This window comes from Tupaia chinensis, unplaced genomic scaffold (genome assembly GCF_000334495.1).
Source record: "Tupaia chinensis unplaced genomic scaffold, TupChi_1.0 Scaffold000117_2, whole genome shotgun sequence".
In the NCBI taxonomy this organism is placed as follows: Eukaryota; Metazoa; Chordata; class Mammalia; order Scandentia; family Tupaiidae; genus Tupaia; species Tupaia belangeri.
This window is the reverse complement of record NW_006159583.1, coordinates 2,259,303-2,281,944: the sequence shown is the minus strand read 5'-3', so window position 1 is coordinate 2,281,944 and position 22,642 is coordinate 2,259,303. Positions and strand designations below refer to the sequence as shown.

General features: G+C 36.7%; 1 protein-coding gene across 1 annotated transcript in view; it reads right to left on the bottom strand.

Moving 5' to 3' along the window:
• The window catches only part of LAMA2 (laminin subunit alpha 2), a 509,250-nt gene that overhangs the window by 66,252 nt on the left and 420,356 nt on the right, over positions 1-22,642 (bottom strand). Inside the window, exons 43-50 of the mRNA XM_027770245.1 lie at positions 21,546-21,662; positions 19,653-19,835; positions 18,082-18,087; positions 14,960-15,114; positions 7,364-7,507; positions 5,964-6,097; positions 3,458-3,617; positions 267-391 (exon numbers count right to left, since the gene is read on the bottom strand). Coding sequence (XP_027626046.1) covers positions 267-391; positions 3,458-3,617; positions 5,964-6,097; positions 7,364-7,507; positions 14,960-15,114; positions 18,082-18,087; positions 19,653-19,835; positions 21,546-21,662 — 1,024 coding nt within the window. The remainder of the gene's footprint in view (positions 1-266; positions 392-3,457; positions 3,618-5,963; positions 6,098-7,363; positions 7,508-14,959; positions 15,115-18,081; positions 18,088-19,652; positions 19,836-21,545; positions 21,663-22,642) is intronic.

Genomic DNA, 22,642 nt, shown 5'->3' with positions numbered 1-22,642 from the left:
CTGCTGACCTAATATCTTATCTTCGCAAACTTTATATAAACACACAATCAAAAACGTGTTGCCAAGTCACTTTCCAGGACCTTGCAAAGTGCCTGCACAAATTGGAGCAGGACTCAAGTTTCATTAGCTTCTTGGTAGCAAACCCACCTTTGAGTATAATCACTTCAAACCTGTTCACATCATCCCCATGACAACAGAATAGTGCATGATAAAATGGAAAATTTGTGACACAGAGCAGACCTCGGGAAAGTTCTCATCTAACTAACCTGATGGTGCATCCTTTGCAGTCACCTTCTTTTTCTCGGAAATTCCACAGACCTATAGGTTTGCTGTCAAAGTACGTTTCTCCCATACAGCCAGTGAACGTAATCACACGTACAGCATCAGCCTTCTGCAAAAAGAAATGTGGTAGTTGTTAGAATTTAGAACTTCCAGATAGTCTTGGCATCTGAATAGTGATTATGTGTCCTTCTGTTACCCTTAGTTTTGTACATTATATTCTCGTAGAACTCCAGTTATATGTGTTATTATAACTTTAAAAGGTCAAACAAATCAAACACGCATGTCTCTCTGTTGCATTGACCCCAGGGTGCATGGATATGTAGAATGTTGATCAGAGGCGTTGATATTTGTAAGTTAAGTGGTCCTTGGACTGCTCCCGCATTAGTCGGGGCCTCTGTATCTTTAAGAGGTGGTGGATTCTACTTGCTTTTTGTTTCTCCTCAAATTCTGAATAGCTATATTTGAGATATGTTCTTGCTCATTTGAATTTTCATCAGCAAGTTCATTTAGTTACATGTTTTCCACTTGGATTCATGTTCTGGTGTGGCAGGAGCATTGCAATTCTTGGCCAAAAAGATTTAAGATTTTCTAGAGGTTTCATTTGTTCATACTTTCCTTTTTCCTGAGCACGACAGTGTTACTTTGTTCCATGGCATCTTCACGCTAATAAGAATTACTGAAGGTGCCATGCAAGGTGTGACCACTGTGTCTTTGGCATTTGTCACATATTTTATTCACATAATGTCACATTCATTGTAGCAGTGAGCATGGTGATTAAGAGTGGAGACTCCTTTTTTTTTTTGGAGAGGTTTTCGCTATAGGGCACGTGCGCTCGCCAGACAGACAGAGAGAGACATAGAGACAGAAAGTGAGAAATCACCCCCCAGGGGGGATGGTCACACCGCAATCCCTTCTCCTCCATTCTCCTCTCGGGATCTTGGGCACGCACGCATACGCGCCCGGTGTGAGTTTTAAGCCACTGGGTCCAGGATGTGAACCGTGGTCAACTATGTGGGAGTCCAGCGACATAGCCATTACGCTAACTGCTGGTTCCCAAGAGTGGAGACTCTTGTGCCTGTTCACCTGGGTTCAAATCTCAGCTCTGCCATACTTACTGTGTGTCCTTGGCTAAGTTAACTTCTACCTTCAGACTCCTTAACTATCAAGTGAAGAAGACCTTAGTGTCCACTTTGCTTTGGTCTGAATGTATGTGTCCTCCCAAGCACATTTCTTGAAATCTTACCCCCAAAGGTGATAATGTTATGAGGTGGGGGCGGGGGTCTTTGTAAGGTGATTAGATCATGAGGGTGGCCTCATAAAAGGTCTGGGGTGCTTGTTTGCCTTTTCCATCATATTAGGACACAGCGAGAGGCACCTTCATTGAGGAACAAGCCCTCTGCCAGACACTGAATCTGCTGGTGTCTTGATACTGGACTTCTCAGCCTCCAGAGCTGTGAGAAATACATGATGGTTATTTATAAGATACCCAGTTTTATGATATTTTTGTTTCAGTTTGAATGGACCAAGACACATGTTTTGAGGCTGTTGTGAAATTAAAGAGGTTAATGTATATAAATTACTTAAGCTATTATCTAGCACATAGTAGGGGTTATAAAAATGTTAAGAGTTCATTAGTGTTTCCTATAATATTCAAGCAAAGTAAAAAAAAAAAATTAATTGCCAGATGGCACATGCATCCACCAGACAGAGACAGAGAGAGAGAAAGGGAGAAAGCACCCCCAAAGGAGTCCTGGCCACACTTCCACATTTGTACCTGGTGTTTTTCCAAGCCTCCAGTGCTTGGACTCAAATGGCAGTTGACCATGTGGGATTGACTCTCTGAACCACTAGGCTATGGGGTTGGGCCAAGATAGATTTATTTTATTTTATTTTATTTTTTTGCTATAGGGCATGTGTGCTCACCAGAGAGAGAGTATGACAAATCACTCCCAGGGGAGATGGCCACACTGCAATCACTTCTCCTCTAGTCTCCTCTCAGGATTATGGGCACACATGCACATAATGCCTGGCATGATTTGTAAGCTTCTGGGTCCTGGAGTCAAACCTCACAGTTGGCCATGTGGGATCCAGTGCCTTAATCAGTATGCCAGCTGTCGGCCTCAAGGTGGATATTTTTCTTGCCTCTAGTTAAGATAACTGAGGCCTAAGGAGTTAAGTGACTTGCCTAAAGTTTTCTTTTAGTAGGCGGTAGAGGAGGAAAGCTAAACTGGATTTGATTTCAACATCCATGACTTTTGTACTACTGCGTGCTACCTCTGCTGGGTGATTGGCTTTCTGGAAAGGAGAGAAAGACGGCAATATGACTGTCTATTGCTATGTCCCGTATTTATTTCTATCATTCTAAGAAATGAGGATGACTTTAGTGTGTAGTTGTGGAATCATTTCCCATACTTTAGAGTCACATCTCGCACACAAGACAAATAAAACCGCCCCATCTATATAAAGGTTGAGTTCTCATAAATTTCGGGTCATTCCGGCTTTTCACAATTTCTGACTAATCTCATCCCAGGGTGATTCTGACGAGTCCAGGATTATACATTATATTTGGTTATGCGCTTGCATTTCACCCACAGGTCATTTTCCAACACCTAAATCCATTTAATCAACACTTGCTTTTTAAAAATGCAGACACTTTGCCATTTGAAATGCACAAGGACCTGTCCTGAAGCAATTATGAATATGAAGTGCATTACCCTATAAGAATGAGGAGAACAAGCAACTCGAAAACTTTTAAAACCAGATCATGATTTGTAAGTTGATAGCTTCTGTGATATTTCCCAAGGTATTCCTAAATCTCTTAATTAGATGGGAGTGTGAACTTCATCACACTTCCTATCTGTAAATCACAAGTTGATTCAGAGAATGAGGTATACTTAAAAACACTTTGCTCTTAAGGCAACTAAAACAAGAATATCAAAAAACAGATGCCACAGATAAGTGCGAAACAACAACTGTTGAAGTAAACACACAGGCTTAAAGATACAGTATTTCCAGATTAAATACTCGAGAAAGAACATTCTGACTCTAAATAAATTCATGTTTCCACAGACACTTGAGTAAAATGTGGTCAGGTTTTGCAGAGCGTTACCATGTCTTTTCCCAAATAATCTTGCCCATAAAGACGAAATCAATAAGGAGGGGAAGGACATGTTACCTTTATTTTCCCAGTCAAACCTCCAACAAACAGCATGGCATTTGCGTCTACATCGAGAATAGTGTAGCCTGGAGGAGATGCTGAATGGTAGGTACTGGGCACCATGCTAGCTTTGGGTCCATCAAGGGCTCTCACAGAAATAGTCCCGTTCCTTCCCGTTCTTCAGGGGGTACATATTGAAATGAAGGGGAGGAAAACACAGAAAATGAAATATACATAACACATTTCTGGTAACTTCAGATTTAAGAGGTTTAAGATGTATTAGACTTGTTTTGGACAATGTAAGAGAGAACAGAGTGTTTGGCTTCTAACATTCTGGAGTCTTTAATCTCTGATCAATACTCAGAGTCTGATCGTTGCTGAATGTCTACAGTCAGATTCAATCAGGGACTGTGAGCAACACACCCTGAATCTGAGTGTTTCCACTGATATAAGATGACCCAGCAGCAATTAGCCGATGAAATTGCTGTCGGTTAAATGGAAAACCTTATTCCTATTGCCTTAAAGAATATTTTACTATTTATCAATACATGCTATTTAAACATGTTTATTACTTCAGTTACCTTTTTGTCTAATTTAATTCATTAGGTGAATCCCAAATGGGCTCCTGCTTCTGCACTGTAAGCTACATAATTCCTCCTAAAATTCTTGTTCTTTATAAACTTGGATCCAAATTCACTGAAGTACTCTTCCTAGAATTGTACTACTTTTACTGTTTGGTACACTATCTTAATGTATATAGCAATAGTATAATATCTAGTCTTTGGAACTGTGCATACGAATTGCACACAAGTTCACTTTTAAATTAAATTAACAGAATTTTAAAAGCTATTATCATCTCATTTAATTTTCCTTTTCAAGTGATTGACTTCCATGAATTTTTAAATTTGAAAATCTGGTCTCTTTTCTGAGACAAACAGTCATAACAAAACTTCAGTGTCATATTTCACTCCCTGCTGTCTCATTTGCTAATATTTTTATCTTTGAGGTGCAGTGCTACGTGAAATACATGGTAACAAAAGAATAAATTTATCAAACAATGTTCATCTGATGGAAGAATTATGTTTTATATAAATGTCCTCAAACCTAGTAAATAATTTAATTCTCCTAAAACCACCACACATGCTTCTTGCTGTGTCTCTCATACACACACACACACACACACACACAAGCACACATATGCTTTTGCTGAAGATCTTCAAAAGGAATTAAAATATTGCTTCTTGGGGTTGGCATATGGTGTGGTGGCTAAGGCACTGGACTCCCACATGGACAATCATTGTTTGAGTCCCAGCTTGCTTTCTTACTTTTTCTCTCTCTCATCAAATTAAAAACAAAGAATAATAAATAAAATTAAATAAAACAATTTAAAGAGAGAGAGAATATTGCTTCTCTTTAAGTTTTCTTTTTAATATTTTATTATGGAAAAATTTTAACTTATGCAAACATAATAAAACTGGGACCAGCAGTTAGCATAATGGTTATGTCACTGGACTCCCACGTAGTCTACTGCAGTTCATGTCCCAGACCCGGTAGCTTAAAACTCACGCCGGGTGCGGGGGCGCCCAAGATCCTGAGAGAAGAATGGAGGACAAGGGATTGCGGCATGGCCATCCCCCCTGGGGGGGTGATTTCTTGCTTTCTGTCTCTCTGTCTCTCTCTGTCTGTCTGGTGAGCGCACGCACCCTATAGCAAAAAATACCTCTGCAGAGGGAGAAAAAAAATAATAAAACTATATACCCATCAGTAGATTCAACAATGACCATGCTTTTAAGCTTTTTTTTTTTTAAACCCATCTCTGATCAGTTGTATCAGAAACCCCAGGCTTTTAACCATCTCTCTTGATTGTTAATGCTTTGGGTTTCATAGGGAGTTGGAAATTAGAAAAAGAATAAGAGAAAATTAAAGGGAAGTTATTTAGCAAGGGAATGGTTCTATAAGCAATCTATATGCTACTGAAAGTTGATGATTGAATTAAATCTTCAAAGATAGAATTACTGAATAAACTCCCTATTACTTCCCATATTAAGTAGTGTGGATCTGTTGTATAACATATTAATCCCAGCATTTTGGCACTACATATGCCTGTAGGCATGGTGGCAATATAGATCGAAAGAGGAGCTATGAACACAAGGCAGGAAATAATGGAAGCTTTTCCTCCGGCTTGCGTTTAGTAAGCACGAGGCTCAGTACTTATTCCCTTCTCCCTCAGGTGAGATAGGATGACTGAAAATAGTTAAATCCACAGATTGCTACTAGACACCAAATGAAGGGGTCAGAAATAGACTGTTACTCTGATTAGCACCTTGAAGGTTTGTCAATTTCTAACAGGTAAAACAAAGATATTCACTCCCATACATTGTAATACATATATCTATATTACATTCATACATGCGTATACAGGCATACACCCATTTTTAAAACACAAATGTAAGTTTTCTTCTAAGCTGGGAAATGAATTCAAACTTGCATCATTGAGTTATCTTAATCTTTATTGCAATATTACCTTGATGCTTCAATACGGTACCAGTGTGAGTCATCAATAGTCAAATCTGGATACTCTACACGCCCAACTCCAGATCCAACATCCCAGAGGAAGCTTACTTTGCCTTTACGCATTTCTATAGCCAGAAAGTCAATCTAGTTTGGAAAAATACAACAACAATACAACAATATCATATCTGAAGCAACCTGATAGAGGAAGTGGCATTTACAGACACATGAAATAATGAAAAGCCTCATAATAAAACTTCTTAAATGATAAGGTGTTTTATTATCTATGATTAAAATATTCTATTATCGTACCTTTAAGTAAAAAATAGTCTATACCCCTGAGTCGTATGTGTTCATTTTACCCATTTTAGTTAGGTCTAATTTTGAGACTAAAGTTTTTTTTCCGCTTTGATATTCATAGTAGAGATAAAAAACAGATATTAGCAACAAAAAAGCAAATATTTAGATTCAAGGTTTATTATTTCTTTTTACCAACAATACTTACATTTTTAAGGGGAAAGCTATACTGTTCTTACCCAAAGTGACTAGTAACTCTTTACCTGAATGGCAGATGTTGCCTTATCTCTTAAAGAGTCATATTCGTTTTGGGTGATTCCTGGGCATGTGAAGTCAAGTGGTTCAAATAGAAGTCTAAACTTTATATATGAGACGTTGTCAATATAATTTAGGTGATTTTAGTTGGCATTATAAATTTAACATGAATTAGGGATGTTTTTATTCATAAGACATTAGTACCCAATTTACTATTTTAATTTTATAAACATAAAACTCCATTGTAATTTCTCAGGTTGAGAAGAGTTAAAAAATGAAGTTATATTCAATGAACTTTTTTTCCCTTTTAAAAATTTTCCAGGAGGTGCATGTGCTTGCAAACAGATTTGGGGAAGGGGAAGTGAAGTGAGACAGCAACCTCCTGGGGCATGGTCATGCCACAATCCCTTCTCCTTCATTTCTTCCTCTTATCTAGATGTGGGCATGTACACACTCATGCTCGCCATGTTTCTCAACCCAACAGGTTCAGGACCATACGACAAGATGGACCATGTGAAATCTAGTTGCCTTAACCACCACGTCACAGGATGGCCCTAACCTTTCATCTTAAAGAGCTAGTTCTGAAACTATAGTTCAAAATAAATGAGGTAGACTAACAAATGAACACAAATGTACCTAAACACTGTAAGGGGTCTTGTTCCTTTCATTTGCCTTCTACCTTAATTTGGCACCTCAGAACGTCCCAAGATAAGATTCTGAGGTTTTCAAATCTGAAAGGCTACATTTGACAATTTTAGAGCCATGTTATCAAATTCTATACATTTTTCTCCACTACCAGGATTAACCTCTGACTACACACATACACAGTAGGTTAAAGAAAAGCTGAAATATTATACTTACAAATTTGGCACTTCCAAGATAAAAAAGGAGGTTGTCAGCAACAGCGGTCTTGACGTTGACAACGATATTATTGTAGCTCCCTTTCTTGATTTCTGGCTTGTATGTTCGGATGCAGTCACCTCCTGAAGACACAGATACTTTGATCTTCAAGATAAACAAGGTACAAAGAACCAAGATTAAATTTCTCTGAAAGTTTGAAGTAGTACCTAAACAACCACGAAGCCATCATCATTTCTTCTTTGAAGTTATTTTTTGTAAATCATCAAATAGGATCATTAAATACCCATACGCAGACACCATTCTATTTATTAATGAGGACACAAAGGAGCCGTTTTCTCCTAGCATTTTGACAATGAGCTGTTCACAGTACCGTACCTTGTTAGCATGCTACTATTTTCTGAGGCACGCAACTAACAAATTCTTACCTTCATACTTTTCTACCTTAAGAATATGGGAACATTTCAATAAGTGATTTTTTTTTTCCTAAAGCTAATGGAAATGACGTTCATTAAAGTTGCTTAATGAAATTTCACAATTCAAAGTTCAGTGATTTTTGGGATCACTGAATGTAGGAAACCATTTTTCCTTTAGTTTTCAGGAGAAATTATCTACCCTCCCATGCTCTTACAGTTGAAAGACACCAAATAGATTTTGTTCTAGATGTTCTAACAATACGAAGAATACTAATCATTCCTCTCAGAACATGCATTTCAGAATAAATTATACCTTTTTACGAAGTTGCCAGGAAATGAAATGAAAATAATTTCCAATGGCTATCACTACTAATGTATTTAACAGTCCCTTTTTCTTTTGAAAAGTACTTTTGAATAATACTTTAAAAATTACAAATTGCTAAGAAAGGAATTCCTATGTGAATAGAGTGACACTGTTCATACCAATTCTTACTTACATTTAGGGAACCTTCCTTCAATCACAAATAACACTACTTGATTATTTAATTTAATTTCCTCTGTGTCATCATCAGAGTGGTACTTTCAGGACAGTGATGAAGTTGCTCGTACTCAGACAGAGGTTGCTACTCTGCTCATTGATAATGCCCAAAGTAGGAGGCAGAGAGAGAGGGGAAGAGGAAGACTTCTCTTTGCTACTGGTTAAAAAACCTGACTCCAGGAAGCCTCTTGGCCTCCACTAGTAGTAAATTTCCATTTTCTGATTTCTAGCACTGTGTTACTCACATAGTTTACACCTCTGGAAGAAAAACAACTAGTTTTCTTATTACATGCATGGAAGGTTTGTGCAGATTTGAAACTGGCCATCAAGCCAGTCCTCATGTTTATGGTGAAACAAGAAGATGTCTCCAAGAATCTCATTTGGGTGTTAGCGTAGGCAACACTGTGATCCCTCTCCAAGGGTGTGAAGTCAACACTAAGGGTGTGGAGACTATACTGAGACTACAATTGTTTTACTGGTATACACAAAATGGCTGGATTCAAAAAAGAAAGCTAGGGAGGGATTTTTGATTCTGAAAAATTACTAAGTACACACATATTTATATACACACATATTTATATACACACATCTTTATGATATGCGCACACACATATGTACACACATACACACACAGTATACACAAAATGGCTGGATTCAAAAAAGAAAGCTAGGGAGGGATTTTTGATTCTGAAAAATTACTAAGTACACACATATTTATATACACACATATTTATATACACACATCTTTATGATATGCACACACATATGTACACACATACAAACACACATATATTCATTTTTGTTAAGGTTTATTTGTTTCATGAGAGTGGGAGATGATGGTGGGGGGAAGAAAGAGAGAGAAAGAGAAAAAAACACAAATGCCCTTAATAGAATCTCAGTTTTAACTCCAAATGTTTATACTATAAATCAAATATGCAATGGTAGTTGGCCAAGTGTGTTACATGTTAGAAGGGACAGCAATTGTACAGAGGGTATCCAAGGACTGAGAGATAAAAAGGATAAAGCAAAACAAAAGAAAGATGATATCATTGACGTCAGGTAGGGGAAACATGGTCTTTAGATATTTTGAATGTCCTGGAAAGTTTTAGGCTATAATGAGTTTTTAGAAATTTGCAACAAGTAATCCAAAACTGTCATCAGAGAATACCATGGCATTGAACAAATTTAATATCTGAGGCAGGTTATAAATGCTGTTGACATTGTAAGAGGATCAAAGAGAACAAGAAATCTAGATCTAATTGGAATTCATGCATAGAACTGAATAACAGATTGAGCTATTCCTGGTGGGAAACCACATCTAAATTCCAAGAGGGGTTGAATTAAACAACTGTGTGTTGTTAGTTTTATCTTTACTTAAAAAAAGTTTCAAAGGATTAGGCATGGGGCCATAATATAGCTAGTTTAATCACAAATAAGTCATTTTTATTTAATGAACATAAGTATTCCTTAGTTATTATTTCAAGAAGAAAATGACTAAATATGTGTGGAATGTGTGATCATTTGGTTACAGACTGTTTCAGTTCTTACTTAGGTATATCTGGTAGAAATAATAAAGGAATGCATAACTTGTGTGTTAAAAACAGGGTTGCCAAAATGTAGAAGACAGATCACCAGTACTGAAACCTAACTGAACAGATGAAATTCCATTTGAGAGTTCAAGGTCTAAGAGAGTAGCCATATTAAAACCAAGGATATCTGACATCACTAGATGTTAATCTTGGACTTCCCAGACTCCAGAACTGTGAGAATACAATTCTGTTCTTTATAAATTATCCAGGCGGTGGTATTCTGGTATAGCAGCACAAAACAGGCCAACTTTTGCACAGTTGTATAGAAAAGTCTTGGATTTTCTATCTTCTGGTTTTGAATATAATCTTAATACTTGAAAAGTTCAGGCAACCCTAACTTTTGACAACCAATCTGTATTTTATTTCATTTTTTAGAGGTTTTTGCATTAAGGTGCATGTGCTCCCTGGAGAGAGACTGTCAGTGACGCACTCAGAGAAAGTGGGAAATCATCTCTCTGGGAGGATGGTTATGCTGCAATCTCTCCTCCATTTTTTTCTTGGGATTTTGGGCATGCAGGCACATATATGAAGTGTAATTTTTAATCCACTGGGTTTGGGACTTGAGTCAGCCATTTGGGAGTCCAGTGATGTAATCACTATGCCATCTACTCGCCCCCAGTTTGTAACTATTAATCTTTTAAAAATTAATTTGTGCTTTGATTTCCAATTGTAGGAATTTCTTTTAACCACCTTAAAACAGGTATATAAAAATACAATAACCATATATTTCTTTTAAAAAATTATGTCTAAGATATATTTCTCTTGTAAGATAGGAGAAATTTCTGAAACACAAACATCTTCTTAACCTGTTTGGGTATATCAATTATTATTATTTCTAATGTGAGTCTTTAGTAAGACTTCTAAAGAAAAATCACTAAGCATTAGGTATATCTAAGGAATTTCTAATACACTATTATCTACTTGTTAATCATCATGAACTCAATTAAACATTATTGAGTATTCCATTATTATATCTATTGGATTTTCACTGCATTTTTCACCCAGTAACTAGGTCATTCATTTCAAAAGAGTATCAGCTGCTCAATTTTAGAATCAACAAACCAAAAGAAAGCTACTTAAAAACAGATATTTTCAATTTTTTAGGGGGTGTATTTTTAGATTTCTTTACAATGAAGAAATTATTAAAATGTCCAGATTTGGGAACCAGCAGTTAGCGTAATGGCTATGTCGCTGGACTCCCATGTAGTCGACCGCGGTTCGTGTCCCGGACCCGGTGGCTTAAAACTCACGCCGGGCGCGTGTGCGTGCGTGCCCAAGATCCCGAGAGGAGAATGGAGGAGAAGGGATTGCGGCGTGACCATCCCCCCTGGGGGGTGATTTCTCGCTTTCTGTCTCTATGTCTCTCTCTGTCTGTCTGGCGAGCGCACGCGCCCTACAGTGAAAATCTCTCAAAAAAAAAAAAAAAAAAAAAGTCCAGATTTTCCCATTTGATGACTAAATCAGAATATGTAGCTAATTGTGAAATTCACAAGAGAATATTTATTATCATTACTTCTTCAAAGTTAACATTGAGAACAAAGAATGGTATATATCAATCTCTCTCTTTTTTCTTGCTAGTGTCACAACTAGGCCTGATTTCTTTCAAACTACTTTCAAATTCATACTCAAAATGCACAGCTCTGATTATACTGTTTCATGCTCAAAAACTTTCAGTTTATTCTCACCATTGAGATTTATCCCAAGTAAAATCGCTGCAAAATAGGACTGATTAACACCATTTAAGGCTTGTCAAGAACTGGCATCCACTGATCTCCCCAGTGGATGTTCACCTTACTAATTCCTCTTGTCCACCAGTCTGCTTTTCATGAACTGATGATGAAACTACCTTTTCTCTCCTCCTTGGCTTAAGCCATTCTCTCTTCTCAGAATGCCCTGTCTTGCCCCCAAACACCCAGAACCATCCTACTTCAAGTCCTGGTACAAATCCTTCCCTTTGGGAAACCTTCTGGTTCTATTAGAGGTGATTGTTACTTCTAGAAATTTTATAGTACTTCCATGGCTTGACTCATGTAACATGGCACAATATTCTGCATTATTTTAGAGAAGTTTGGGTACATGTTCATATACCACATTATAAACTTTGTGAGTGAAAAAATGGCTTCATTCGTCTCTGTGTGCTTCATAGGAAGTAGCATTGAACATAGGAGATGCTTTTTCTGTGCTGGCTAAATTTTTGATTAAACTCCAAACTTTGAAATAACATCTGGTTTCTTTTTACCTTACACTTTACATACGTTATGACCACCTGTCAGCCATATGACATCATTTTCAGATTAGAGCTGAATTATGCCCTCTCAGACCCTATCGCTGCTTCCTTTTTGTAATTTTATATAACATTTTACCCAATTTCTTTGTCCTTTTCTAACTTTTTATTCAGCCAGTTATCAATTCCTTTTTAAGGCTCCCCTTTGACTTACTGTCTTGGCTGTGGATAGAGGAATTATTGGGTTGTCAGAAAAATCATGACACATTTTTTGCATAGAAAAATATGCTAACACTTTTCCAACAACCAAACAGATATGTAAAAGGGAGAAAAAGGATGTGTTGGCACACAAGCAGTACATTCTTAGCCACTACTTAAAAACAAACAAACAGCAACAAAACCATAACTGATAGGGGAAGAAAGGACTTTTTGATGCAGCTCCAAAATTTTGGTTCAAAAATTTTTTTTTGAGATGAAATCCTTAAGTATCTCAAAAGGTTTCAGTTTAAGCCTGACAACATTACAGCTGTCTTTTCTTTTTTAGTTATTTAATTAAAAAATATTTTATTTAACTTATTTATTTATTTATTTATTTTTAATTTGTCCAGAGAGGGACAGAACAAGAGAGACAGGGAAAGTGAGAAAGCAAACTGCCAGGTTTTGGACTCAAACTGGGGTCAGTCATGTGTGAGTCCAGCCCAATTAACCATCATGCCACTTGCTGGCCTCTTGTTATTTAATTTTTAAAAATTTTTCAGAGAGTCTATGTACTTGGCAATGAAACACAGAAAGAGAGAGTGAGAGAGAAAGAGAAAGGGAAAGTGAGAAAACACCTCCCATGGGGGATATTCACCCTGCAATACCATCTCCTTGATTGCTCACTCCTTTCAGACATCTGAGCATTCACATACAGGCATGTGCCATGTGTTCTAAGCCTTTTTGCTCTGTGACTCAAACTCTGCAGTTGACCCTGTGGGATTCACCTACTTAGGCCACCTTGCTACTGGCTGGATCTTTTTTTTTCTTTGAAGCTAAAGTTTCATATGGTACTTAATAACTTTGTTCTGATTCATTAGCATTAAATTACTCTGAAAAGTTCTACCTCTATCATAGTAGTCTAATTGGATAAATAAACAGAAAATTTTCAAACAAGTCAGATATTTTCTATTCTTATTCTAATTTTTTTTTTTAAATGTAAAAATTAGGGACCTTCAGATGATATAATGGTTCTATCACTGGACTCCCACGTGGTTGACTGTGGTTCAAGTCCCAGACCCAGTGGCTTCAAACTCATGCTGGGTGCATGTAAGTGTGTGCCCAAATCCCAAGAAGAAATTGGAGAAGAAGGGATTGTGGTATGACCATCCCCCCTGGGGAGTGATTTCTCACTTCCTCTATGTCTCTTTCTGTCTGTCTGGCAAGTGCATACACCCTGTAGCAAAAATATCTCAAAAGATGTAGAAATTGTAAGTAAAGTAGTTTTTATTGCTTCTTGTACTTAGAGAAAAGAATATATATAAAGTAATGGACTCTCTTTGCTTAGTACTCCATATAACCTTGTTCTTCATCTGGCACAGCCCTCATTGGTTCGCCTGTATGTTTATATCAAGAGCAAGGCATTGTGGGAATCAGCAGTTAGCGTAATGGCTATGTCGCTGGACTCCCACGTAGTCGACCGCAGTTCATGTCCCAGACCCGGTGGCTTAAAACTCATGCCGGGTGCGTGTGCGTGCATGCCCAAGATCCTGAGAGGAGAATGGAGGAGAAAGGATTGTGGCATGACCATCCTCCCTGGGGAGTGATTTCTCGCTTTCTGTCTCTATGTCTCTCTCTGTCTGTCTGGTGAGCACACGTGCCCTATAGCGAAAAATCTCTCCAAAAAAAAAAAAGAGCAAGGCATTGTCATCCCTGCCTTTTTAGAATACAGCAATGAGGTTTTATTCTTTCCATTTGTATTACTCTACTCAAACAATAATACAAAATACAATACTCCCTCATTATTTTTTCCTCTTTTTAGTGTGAGTGCATGAATTCCTAATTTTAAAATGATAAGTGGTAATTATTGGTCTCATATAATGTCTTTTGAAATTTTTGAAAAAAATAAAAGAGAAGGTCTAACCTCCCCTGTCCCAAATAGTTTCAAGTGAAAGGAAAAGAACCAAAGATCATTCAACAGGATACATTTGGAAAAGACATTCCCTCTGAGAATAATATTAACCACTACAATCAGTTATTGATATAGAATATAAAAAAAGAACTTATGGGACCAGCAGTTGGCATAATATGTTGCTAGATGCCATGTAGTCAACCGCGGTTCAAGTCCCAGACCCGGTGGCTTAAACTCATGCTGGGTGCATGTGCTTGTGTGTCCAAGATCCCAAGAGGAGAATGGAGGAGAAGGGATTGCAGTGTGGCCATCCCCTCTCAGGGATGATTTCTTGCTTTCTGTCTCTCTGTTTCTCTGTCTTTCTGGTGAGCGTACATGCCCTATAGCAAAAAAAAAAAAAAAAAAGGGACCAGCAGTTAGCATAATGGCTATGTCGCTGGACTCCCACATAGTCAACTGCAGTTAGAGTCCCGGACCCGGTGGCTTAAACTCACGCCAGGTGCATGTGCGTGTGTGCCCAAGATCTTGAGAGGAGAATAGAGGAGAAGGGATTGTGGCGTGGCCATTCCCCCTGGGGGATGATTTCTCGCTTTCTGTCTCTCTGTCTCTGGCTGGCTGGTGAACGCACGTGTCCTATAGCAAAAATCTCTCCAAAAACAAACAAACAAACAAACAAAACTCTTCAAGAAAAGTTAATATGAAAGGAAAAAAAAAAAAGAACTTACAGAATTGGCTTGTTTTCGGGCTTGGTTTATTAGTTCCTTTATCTCAGAGATGTTTTTCTTCAGGTTATCCTCAAGTTCCTTGATAGGTTTGAGTTTATCTGTTAGTCGATCAGCTTCTTGTTCTAGATTTTTCACAGTGGCATCTGCATCTGTAACTGCATAGAATAAAATTAACACACACACACATATATACATATGCACTTACATACAGAAATTAGAATAGCAGTTTGTTTACTAAGCAATTTCATCTTACCCACATGACAAAGCAAGGCCATGCCTGCTGAAGCAAAGTGTGGAATGGCAAAGGTGAACATTTTAGTGAAGACTCAAGCAGGCCAGAGGAGAAGATATTAGAAGGCTAAAACTTAGTTTTGTGATTAAGATGAAAATTAGCATTGAAGATGAAGAATATGATGCACTGAATTCAATGCTTAATTTCTAGTTTTAGCCAAAAAGTTAACCTTTATAGAAAGGAACTTTAGTCACAGACGCAAGGAAATGAAAGTATCTTTCAAATGTCACCTAGTCTGTCTAAACCCGAACTGTATTTAAATCACGATTCTCATACAAAATTGGTTTTCATTCTTTTTCTCACTGTCTTTCTTTGCACATCTTAAAGAGATATGCCATCAAAAAGTCTTTTGAAGAACATTTTGATGTCAAACAACCCTTAAACTCAAGGCCTATGTTATACTTTAATTAAATTTTTCATGCTGCAGTTCTATTTCATTTCAAAGAATAGTTGACTATCCTGTACTATACATTAGGTTGAACCATATTAAACTGCAGTTTTTGGTGGGAAAAAAAAAATTAAAAGGTTAAATATTGATCATTTTAAAAGTTTCAAACCTAAAATAGTTGAAGTATATCATTGATCCACAGACTTTCCGTATGTACTTTTCTTAGGAGAACATAAGATACATGGAAAGCCAATGGTTATGTCTCTGGGATGCTGATAGTCTTATCCATACCCTGTCATTTATTATCTAACTGGGTATACTGCTAACTTTCCATCTTTGTGCTCCTGATGAAAAAGTAGAACTGCTGCTAATATTCTTTTTTAACTTGATTTTGAAGTCAGTATTCTGAGCTCATGTTCATAAACATAAGGGATATTGTTAGTAGTTGATAAAAGAATGTACATCTATTATCAACTTTAAATTATAAAGTTTCTTGAGAAAGTCCTGAGCATTTTCTTCCTGAAATGCAGGGTATCTGAATCAAAGCCCTTGCTATTATTGCACAGAGAACATAAAGAGTTACTCTTTGTTTTTATGCTTTTAAAAACCGTTCGTCTATTTCCCCCTTTTCATTCTCCAATTTTATTTTGAGATTCTATAAATTAGAACTGAAGAAAAATCATTCAGATTTAGACTCATGAGAAAGAGTTAAGCAAAAGACTACTTGGTTTTAGGTAAATAAGAGATTCTTTTCTTTGAAACTACTCAGAAATGTTTAACAAAGGCTTCAGATGGAACCTGGAGGTCCTTCCACAACTTCTGGAGCTGTTTACATCATATATAGAAATGATCTTGAAGATTTGAGAAATAAACCAAATGTGATATTGAATCTGATGCTTTCTTGTTTAAGTAGTTTTGAAAATTTCCTCAATTTCTTCTATAAATATTTGGCTGTGTAGATTTTTAAATAATTTCTAAAGATGGATTTTGACAAATTGATGTTTTTCTAGAAACTTATCTATATCTTTTAGATTATAAAATTTATTAGCATACAGTTGTCCCAAGTATCCCCTTATGTGTTAAATTTCTTTCCTATAAGTTATATCCTTTAGAAATGTGCCTATCTGTGTTCTGTTTTTCTTAATTAAACCTGCTAAACATTTAATTTTGAATCTTTATATTCCTAAAGATTCACCTCTTGGATTTATCAAGTCTATTATTTTCTTTTAATTTATTATTTTTTCATCTTTGGTCTTTAATTTCATTTTACATCTTTTCTGACTGACTGAGTTGACGCTTAAAACTTCATTCTAATGAATGCTTCTTTAGTCATATAATTGCTCTCATTTCCACTGAGGATAGCGTTAGGCGTATTTTTCAGATTTCGATGTTGGATTTCATTATTATTATTATTTTTCTAGTTGTTTGGCAGTTTTATTTTTACTAATTTAACCATGGGATGTTTAAGAGAGAATATTTTATTTATCGACTTGTTTCTAATTGCTCGAAAGTGTATACATTTGCCAGAAAAAGGGAGGGAGAGTAAGAGGGAGAAAACACTTGCCAATGGGGCATGGTCACACCACAGTCCCTTCACAATTTAGTCATCCTTTGTGATTTGGGGGCATGCATGCACCCATGCCCTGCATGTTTTTCATGTTGCCAGGGCAAGATTTGAAATGCAGTTGGTTATGTGGGGTCCAGCTCCCTTACCCACTAGGCTGTGAGGTTGAACACAGAGGGAATATTTGATATCCCAAGAATTGATAATTTGTTAAGAGAGACAGACAGACACAGGTACACATAATAGCATCTTCAGGCTATGATCCATTCCCATTATCAGCCAGGAGCACGTAGGTACCTGGTATGCTCAGGGAGGTTTCTGGAAGTGAACCCAGGACCTCTTTTATGTAAGGTCAGTTGCACTATCACTGTGACACAGCCTGACCCTTAAGGTTAAGGTGATTTTGTGCTTCTTTGAGTATAGTTCTTTAGAAGTTGAAAATAATTACTTATAAAGAAAGAGAAAAGTTGGGTTCCAGGGTAAAAAAGCAATAAATTCATAGACCTAATCTGTTTTAGTCCTACTGCAGAGAAGTCACTTGAATGCCAGTGGCTGAATTTGCATGATCAAAATCATAATAATTGAGTTCAACCTGAGGAAGTATTCATTCTTTAAAATTTTATATGGGTATGTTACAGATATTTCACTAATTTTTCAAAACACAATTAAAATATTTTATATCAAACATATCTACATACTACCTTTTTACAAGGAAAATTCCTTTTATATATCTAGCATTAATATGTGACAGTGGAAAGATAGGCTCTATAATGTTTAAAGCAATCTGAAAATATGTTAACATGCAAAGCTGAAACTTTTTGCAGTAGGCAGTGAAGCATAAAAGTTACTAAAAGGAATGCAATGTAACATATACATACTGATTTCTGCAGGAAATTTCATATGGAAGTAAAACAAAAAAAATGTATGAGAAAATATTTTCTGTAAATATAAAGTAGTGACTATAAAGAATAGCAATTTTTACAACAGGTTCTAATTACAAATGTACCCCATTTGAAGTCAGACAAATTTTATCAAGTCAAAGTACACACAAATTTATCTCTTAGCTAATTGTTCATAATAAAAGAAGCTTTATGCAATGTTTTAACAGGATAGAAAACAGATCTATTTTAAGCAATATTTACAGATAATAGAGTATTTCTCGTAACAGATAATAGAATCAAAAAGTTAGAAATAATAGTGTAAAAAGGCCACTCTCAGTTGAGAATCAACCTAAAAAAATGCTATCCTAAATTATAAAGGGAGTACAATAGACAGTAGTATTTAATGAAAAACTTGTTTTTATTCTTTTTTGGGGGGAAACATGTAATTTGGATGGCATCAGAAAAAATTATGCAGATGGAATTTTGAATTACAAAGGAGCTATCTTTAGGCTTACATTAAAAAAAAATTAAAACATTTATGTCTCCCCTTTTCTATCCTTGAAGAAATGGAAAGGAATGAGTCCTTCTTTTCCCTAGCTCTAAAGCACATATCATATGTGCTTGTACTCTTCTTTGCTCATGAAGGAAGCATGTCAATAGCATGTGTTACATCACAGCATCCTTAGCATGATTTGAGGCTAAGGTGTTGAAATCAGCCTTCCCTCTCCAGTCAAAGAAAATCTGAATTATATAACATAAAATATCGCACAGAACCTCAATAGCAGAGTTTTTGTTATTATGCTCTACACTTTTTTTCTTTTTAAGGTTTATTTATTTATTTTTGAGGTTTTTTGCTGCAGGATGCTTGCATGAGAGAGGTAGAGAAAAAGTGAGAAATCTCCACCCGGGGGGATGGTCATGTTGCAGTCCCTTCTTCTCTACTCTTCTCAGGATTTGGGGCACACATCCACACGCACCTGGCGTGATTTTCAAGTCACCAGGTCAGAGATTCAACCTCAGTCAGCAGTGTGGGAATCCAGCACCTTAACCACCATGCCATCTGCTGGTCCCAGCACTCCACAAATATTTTTGATATCTAATGCAAATGTCGGTAAATAAAGAGGGCTAGTCTTTTGAAAGTGAAAAGTACAAAACCTCAAACTTACAGCAAGATAATATCTTTCCATGTGATAGAAAAAAATTCAAAATACACTAAAAATTCTGATGTTAATTGATGATATTTAACTCATCATAGTAATGATTATAAAATTAAGTTCTAGATTTTTTTCAGTAAAATCTTATCAAGTCAATATGAACTGATGCAACATGTAAACGTTGTAAATAAATAGTCTTTTTTATAAACTAAACTAAAAAAGCACTGGGGCAAGGCTGAGAGACTCAGATTCTAGGTCTGGAACTACAGGTTACTCAGTTCCTGAAACTGGTCTATAAAATGCAGATGGCAGCTATACTCCTATGAACACATTTTCCAGCTCAAACATTTATAGGTTGAGGATACTTTTAGTGCGAAGATATAAATGACATCATCATAATGAAAAAGATCTTACTGTTCTTCGAAGGATCTTTTACCACAGCATTCGTTTGGGCTATGCTGTCAGCTAGTTTGTTGTAATTTTTCTTCAGGCCATCAAGGTTTTGGTGGAGATCTTTAATCTGTGCCAGGACATCTTTAGCTGTGTCATTGGCTTGTCTGGCTTTGTCCTTAACGGCTTGCAGTTTAGCGGCTGTGTCTGTCAGCAGAAGAAGGTATGAGAAACAAAACAAAGAGTCTGGGGTTGGTGGCCTAATCCATGCTTGTCAAAGTGAGGCTGCGGTTGGCTGACCTCAGGGACACATGTACAAAAGGAAAAGGCTGAACTTCGTCTCATTTGGTTGTAGCAAATGAAGCAAATTTTTTAGCTAAATTAAATTTTCTCAGAGACCTTTGCTATGAATACCTGATTAGCTCTTAAAATAGTGAAGTGATTATTCTAAATGTCCGTTGTATAAGGGCATATTGTGATTTGCTGCTAAACATATTAAAGAGAGAAATTTATTCATGTAAGTTATATAACTTCATCAAAACTAGCCTTTAAGATTTCATCTGTTTTCCAGGTCAGGAGGAATATATGTACTTTAGACAGACCTTTTTAGGTATGTTAGACCATGAGTTTATGAGTTTATTTTTGTTTCAGCACTGGAAATTTTCTATGCACTTTACTGAAAAGATAGGAAGCCTGAAGTTACTCAGGTTTTTAGTGCTGGAAAAAAAACATTTAGATTTTCATATTTTTTATGTCATATAAATGTGCAAATTTATTTTCTGCTCATAAATTGTGTATAGAATAAATATTGTAAATATAGATAGATGCCTACTAGTGTTAGTAGGTTAGTGGTGAAGACCACAGGCTCTGAAGTAAACTGCATGTTTGAATCTCATATATGTCACTTTTAATAATGGCCTTCAGTACCCTGTGTCTCAGTTTCTCACTTGTAAAGTGGGGAAAATAATGTTATTCACCTTGTAGAATTAGTACAAGGATTACATACACTTAAGCATAATGAGTAAGCACTCAGTAAATGTTTGCAACCTTTGTTGTTATTAAGTCATGCTATTAAACATATTCAAATAGTATCCCTAGTATAATAAATGCTTTTAGGAACTAACACCAAGCAATAATTTCAAGTAGTTCTGACAGCTAGGAAGATATTACAGATGTGGTTTGATCATTGCTTTAAAAAAAAAAATAATTTACTGTAAGAGGGTGTGTGTGTTTGCCAGAGACAAGAGAGAGAGGAAGAAGAGAAAGCACCTCCCATGGGGAATGGTCATAATCATGCCACATCTCTTCTCCTCTATCTTCCCCTTTCAGGATTTTGAGTACAAATGCAAATGAGTTTGGCATGCTTCCAAGCAACTAGGTCTGTAAATTCAGCTATGCAGTGGGCCATGTGGGGTCAGGCTGCCTTAGTCACCAGGCCATGGAGCTGCCCCATCCATTAGTGATTTTGAAAGATGGAACATCTAAGGAACTGAACTTTGAAGAGTGAGGTAGGGAAGGTTAGTCGGCATTCAACTATTACTGGGAGTTCTGTAATAAACTATGACTTTGTGGTAGCACGTCAACATTCTAGAGAATAGTGTCTGTATGATTTTAGCCTTTCCCACTAATGCAAGATTTCTGGGGCTAGAACGTGGAAGGCAATATGATAGCATGTCTATATCTTCCGTTTTGTAACATTTTTCTGTGGATACCAGTTAATGGCAATGAATAATAAGAAATACCACAATGTAGAGAGCATTTCAGTTATCATTCTTACAAAGAAGAATTCACAGGAAAACCAGTATCTGATTTCCTGACAACAGCACAAGTGGAATGTTAGAAAAAATGGTAAAAGTAAACAACAGTCTTTAAAAGTTCAGGTCAACGGACACTGTCTGCTGTGTCATACAAACTTACCATTGGGAATGGCAGATAACTTTCCCAGAGTGTCATTCAACGCTCTCTGCAGATCTCCATTTCTAGCATCAGCATTTTCCAACCTGGTGGTTAGGCCATTTAGATGTTCATCATTTTCTGTAAACATAGAACATAGCAGGGGTAAAACAATTGTAATCACCTCTGAGCTCATACCTGAACATGCGATTTTAGTTTATTTTAATATAAAGTTAACAAAAAACAAACAAAACTAACTCATTTATTGCCCTTTCTCATATAAAAGTTTATGTTAAATGTGTTTTGGGACCAGGAGTTAACATAATGGCTATGTTGCTGAACTCCCACATAGTCGACCACAATTCAAGTCCCAGACCCAATGGCTTAAACTCACGCCAGGCGCATGTGTGTGCATGCCCAAGATCCCGAGAGGAGAATGGAGGAGAAGAAATTATGGTGTGGCCATCCCTCCTGGGGGGTGATTTCTCGCTTTCTGTCTCTCTGTCTCTCTGTCTCTCTCTGTCTTTCTGGCTAGGGCACATGCCCTATAGCAAAAACCTCTCTTAAAAAATGAGTTTTAATGACCATTTGATATTTTGGGACCAGCAGTTGGCATAATGGCTATGTCGCTGGACTTCCATGTAGTTAATTGCAGTTCAAGTCCCAGACCCATTGGTTTAAACTCACGCCAGGCACGTGTGCGTTTGTGTGCAAGATCCCAAGAGGAGAATGGAGGAGAAGGGATTGCAGTGTGACCAGTCCCCCTGGGGGGGGTGACTTCTCGCTTTCTGTCTCTCTGTCTCTCTCTTTCTGGCGAGCTCATATGCCCTATAGCAAAAATTTCTTAAAAAAAAAAAAGACCATTTGAGATTTCAACAATTACAGTTTATTTTACATCTGACTTTATTTGATGGCTTTCTATGGAGAATAAATCTCTAAACAGTCTTTTACTGCATATCTAAGAATACCCTATTGACATTATTCCTATTAATGTTACTTATTTAAATTTTTTTTCACCAAATGGATGATTGGATTGACCTTACAAAATCTCAGATATGATTGTTAGGCAGAATTGCTTCATTTCAGTATTATCTCTTATTGGTATTTATTTAAAACAAAAA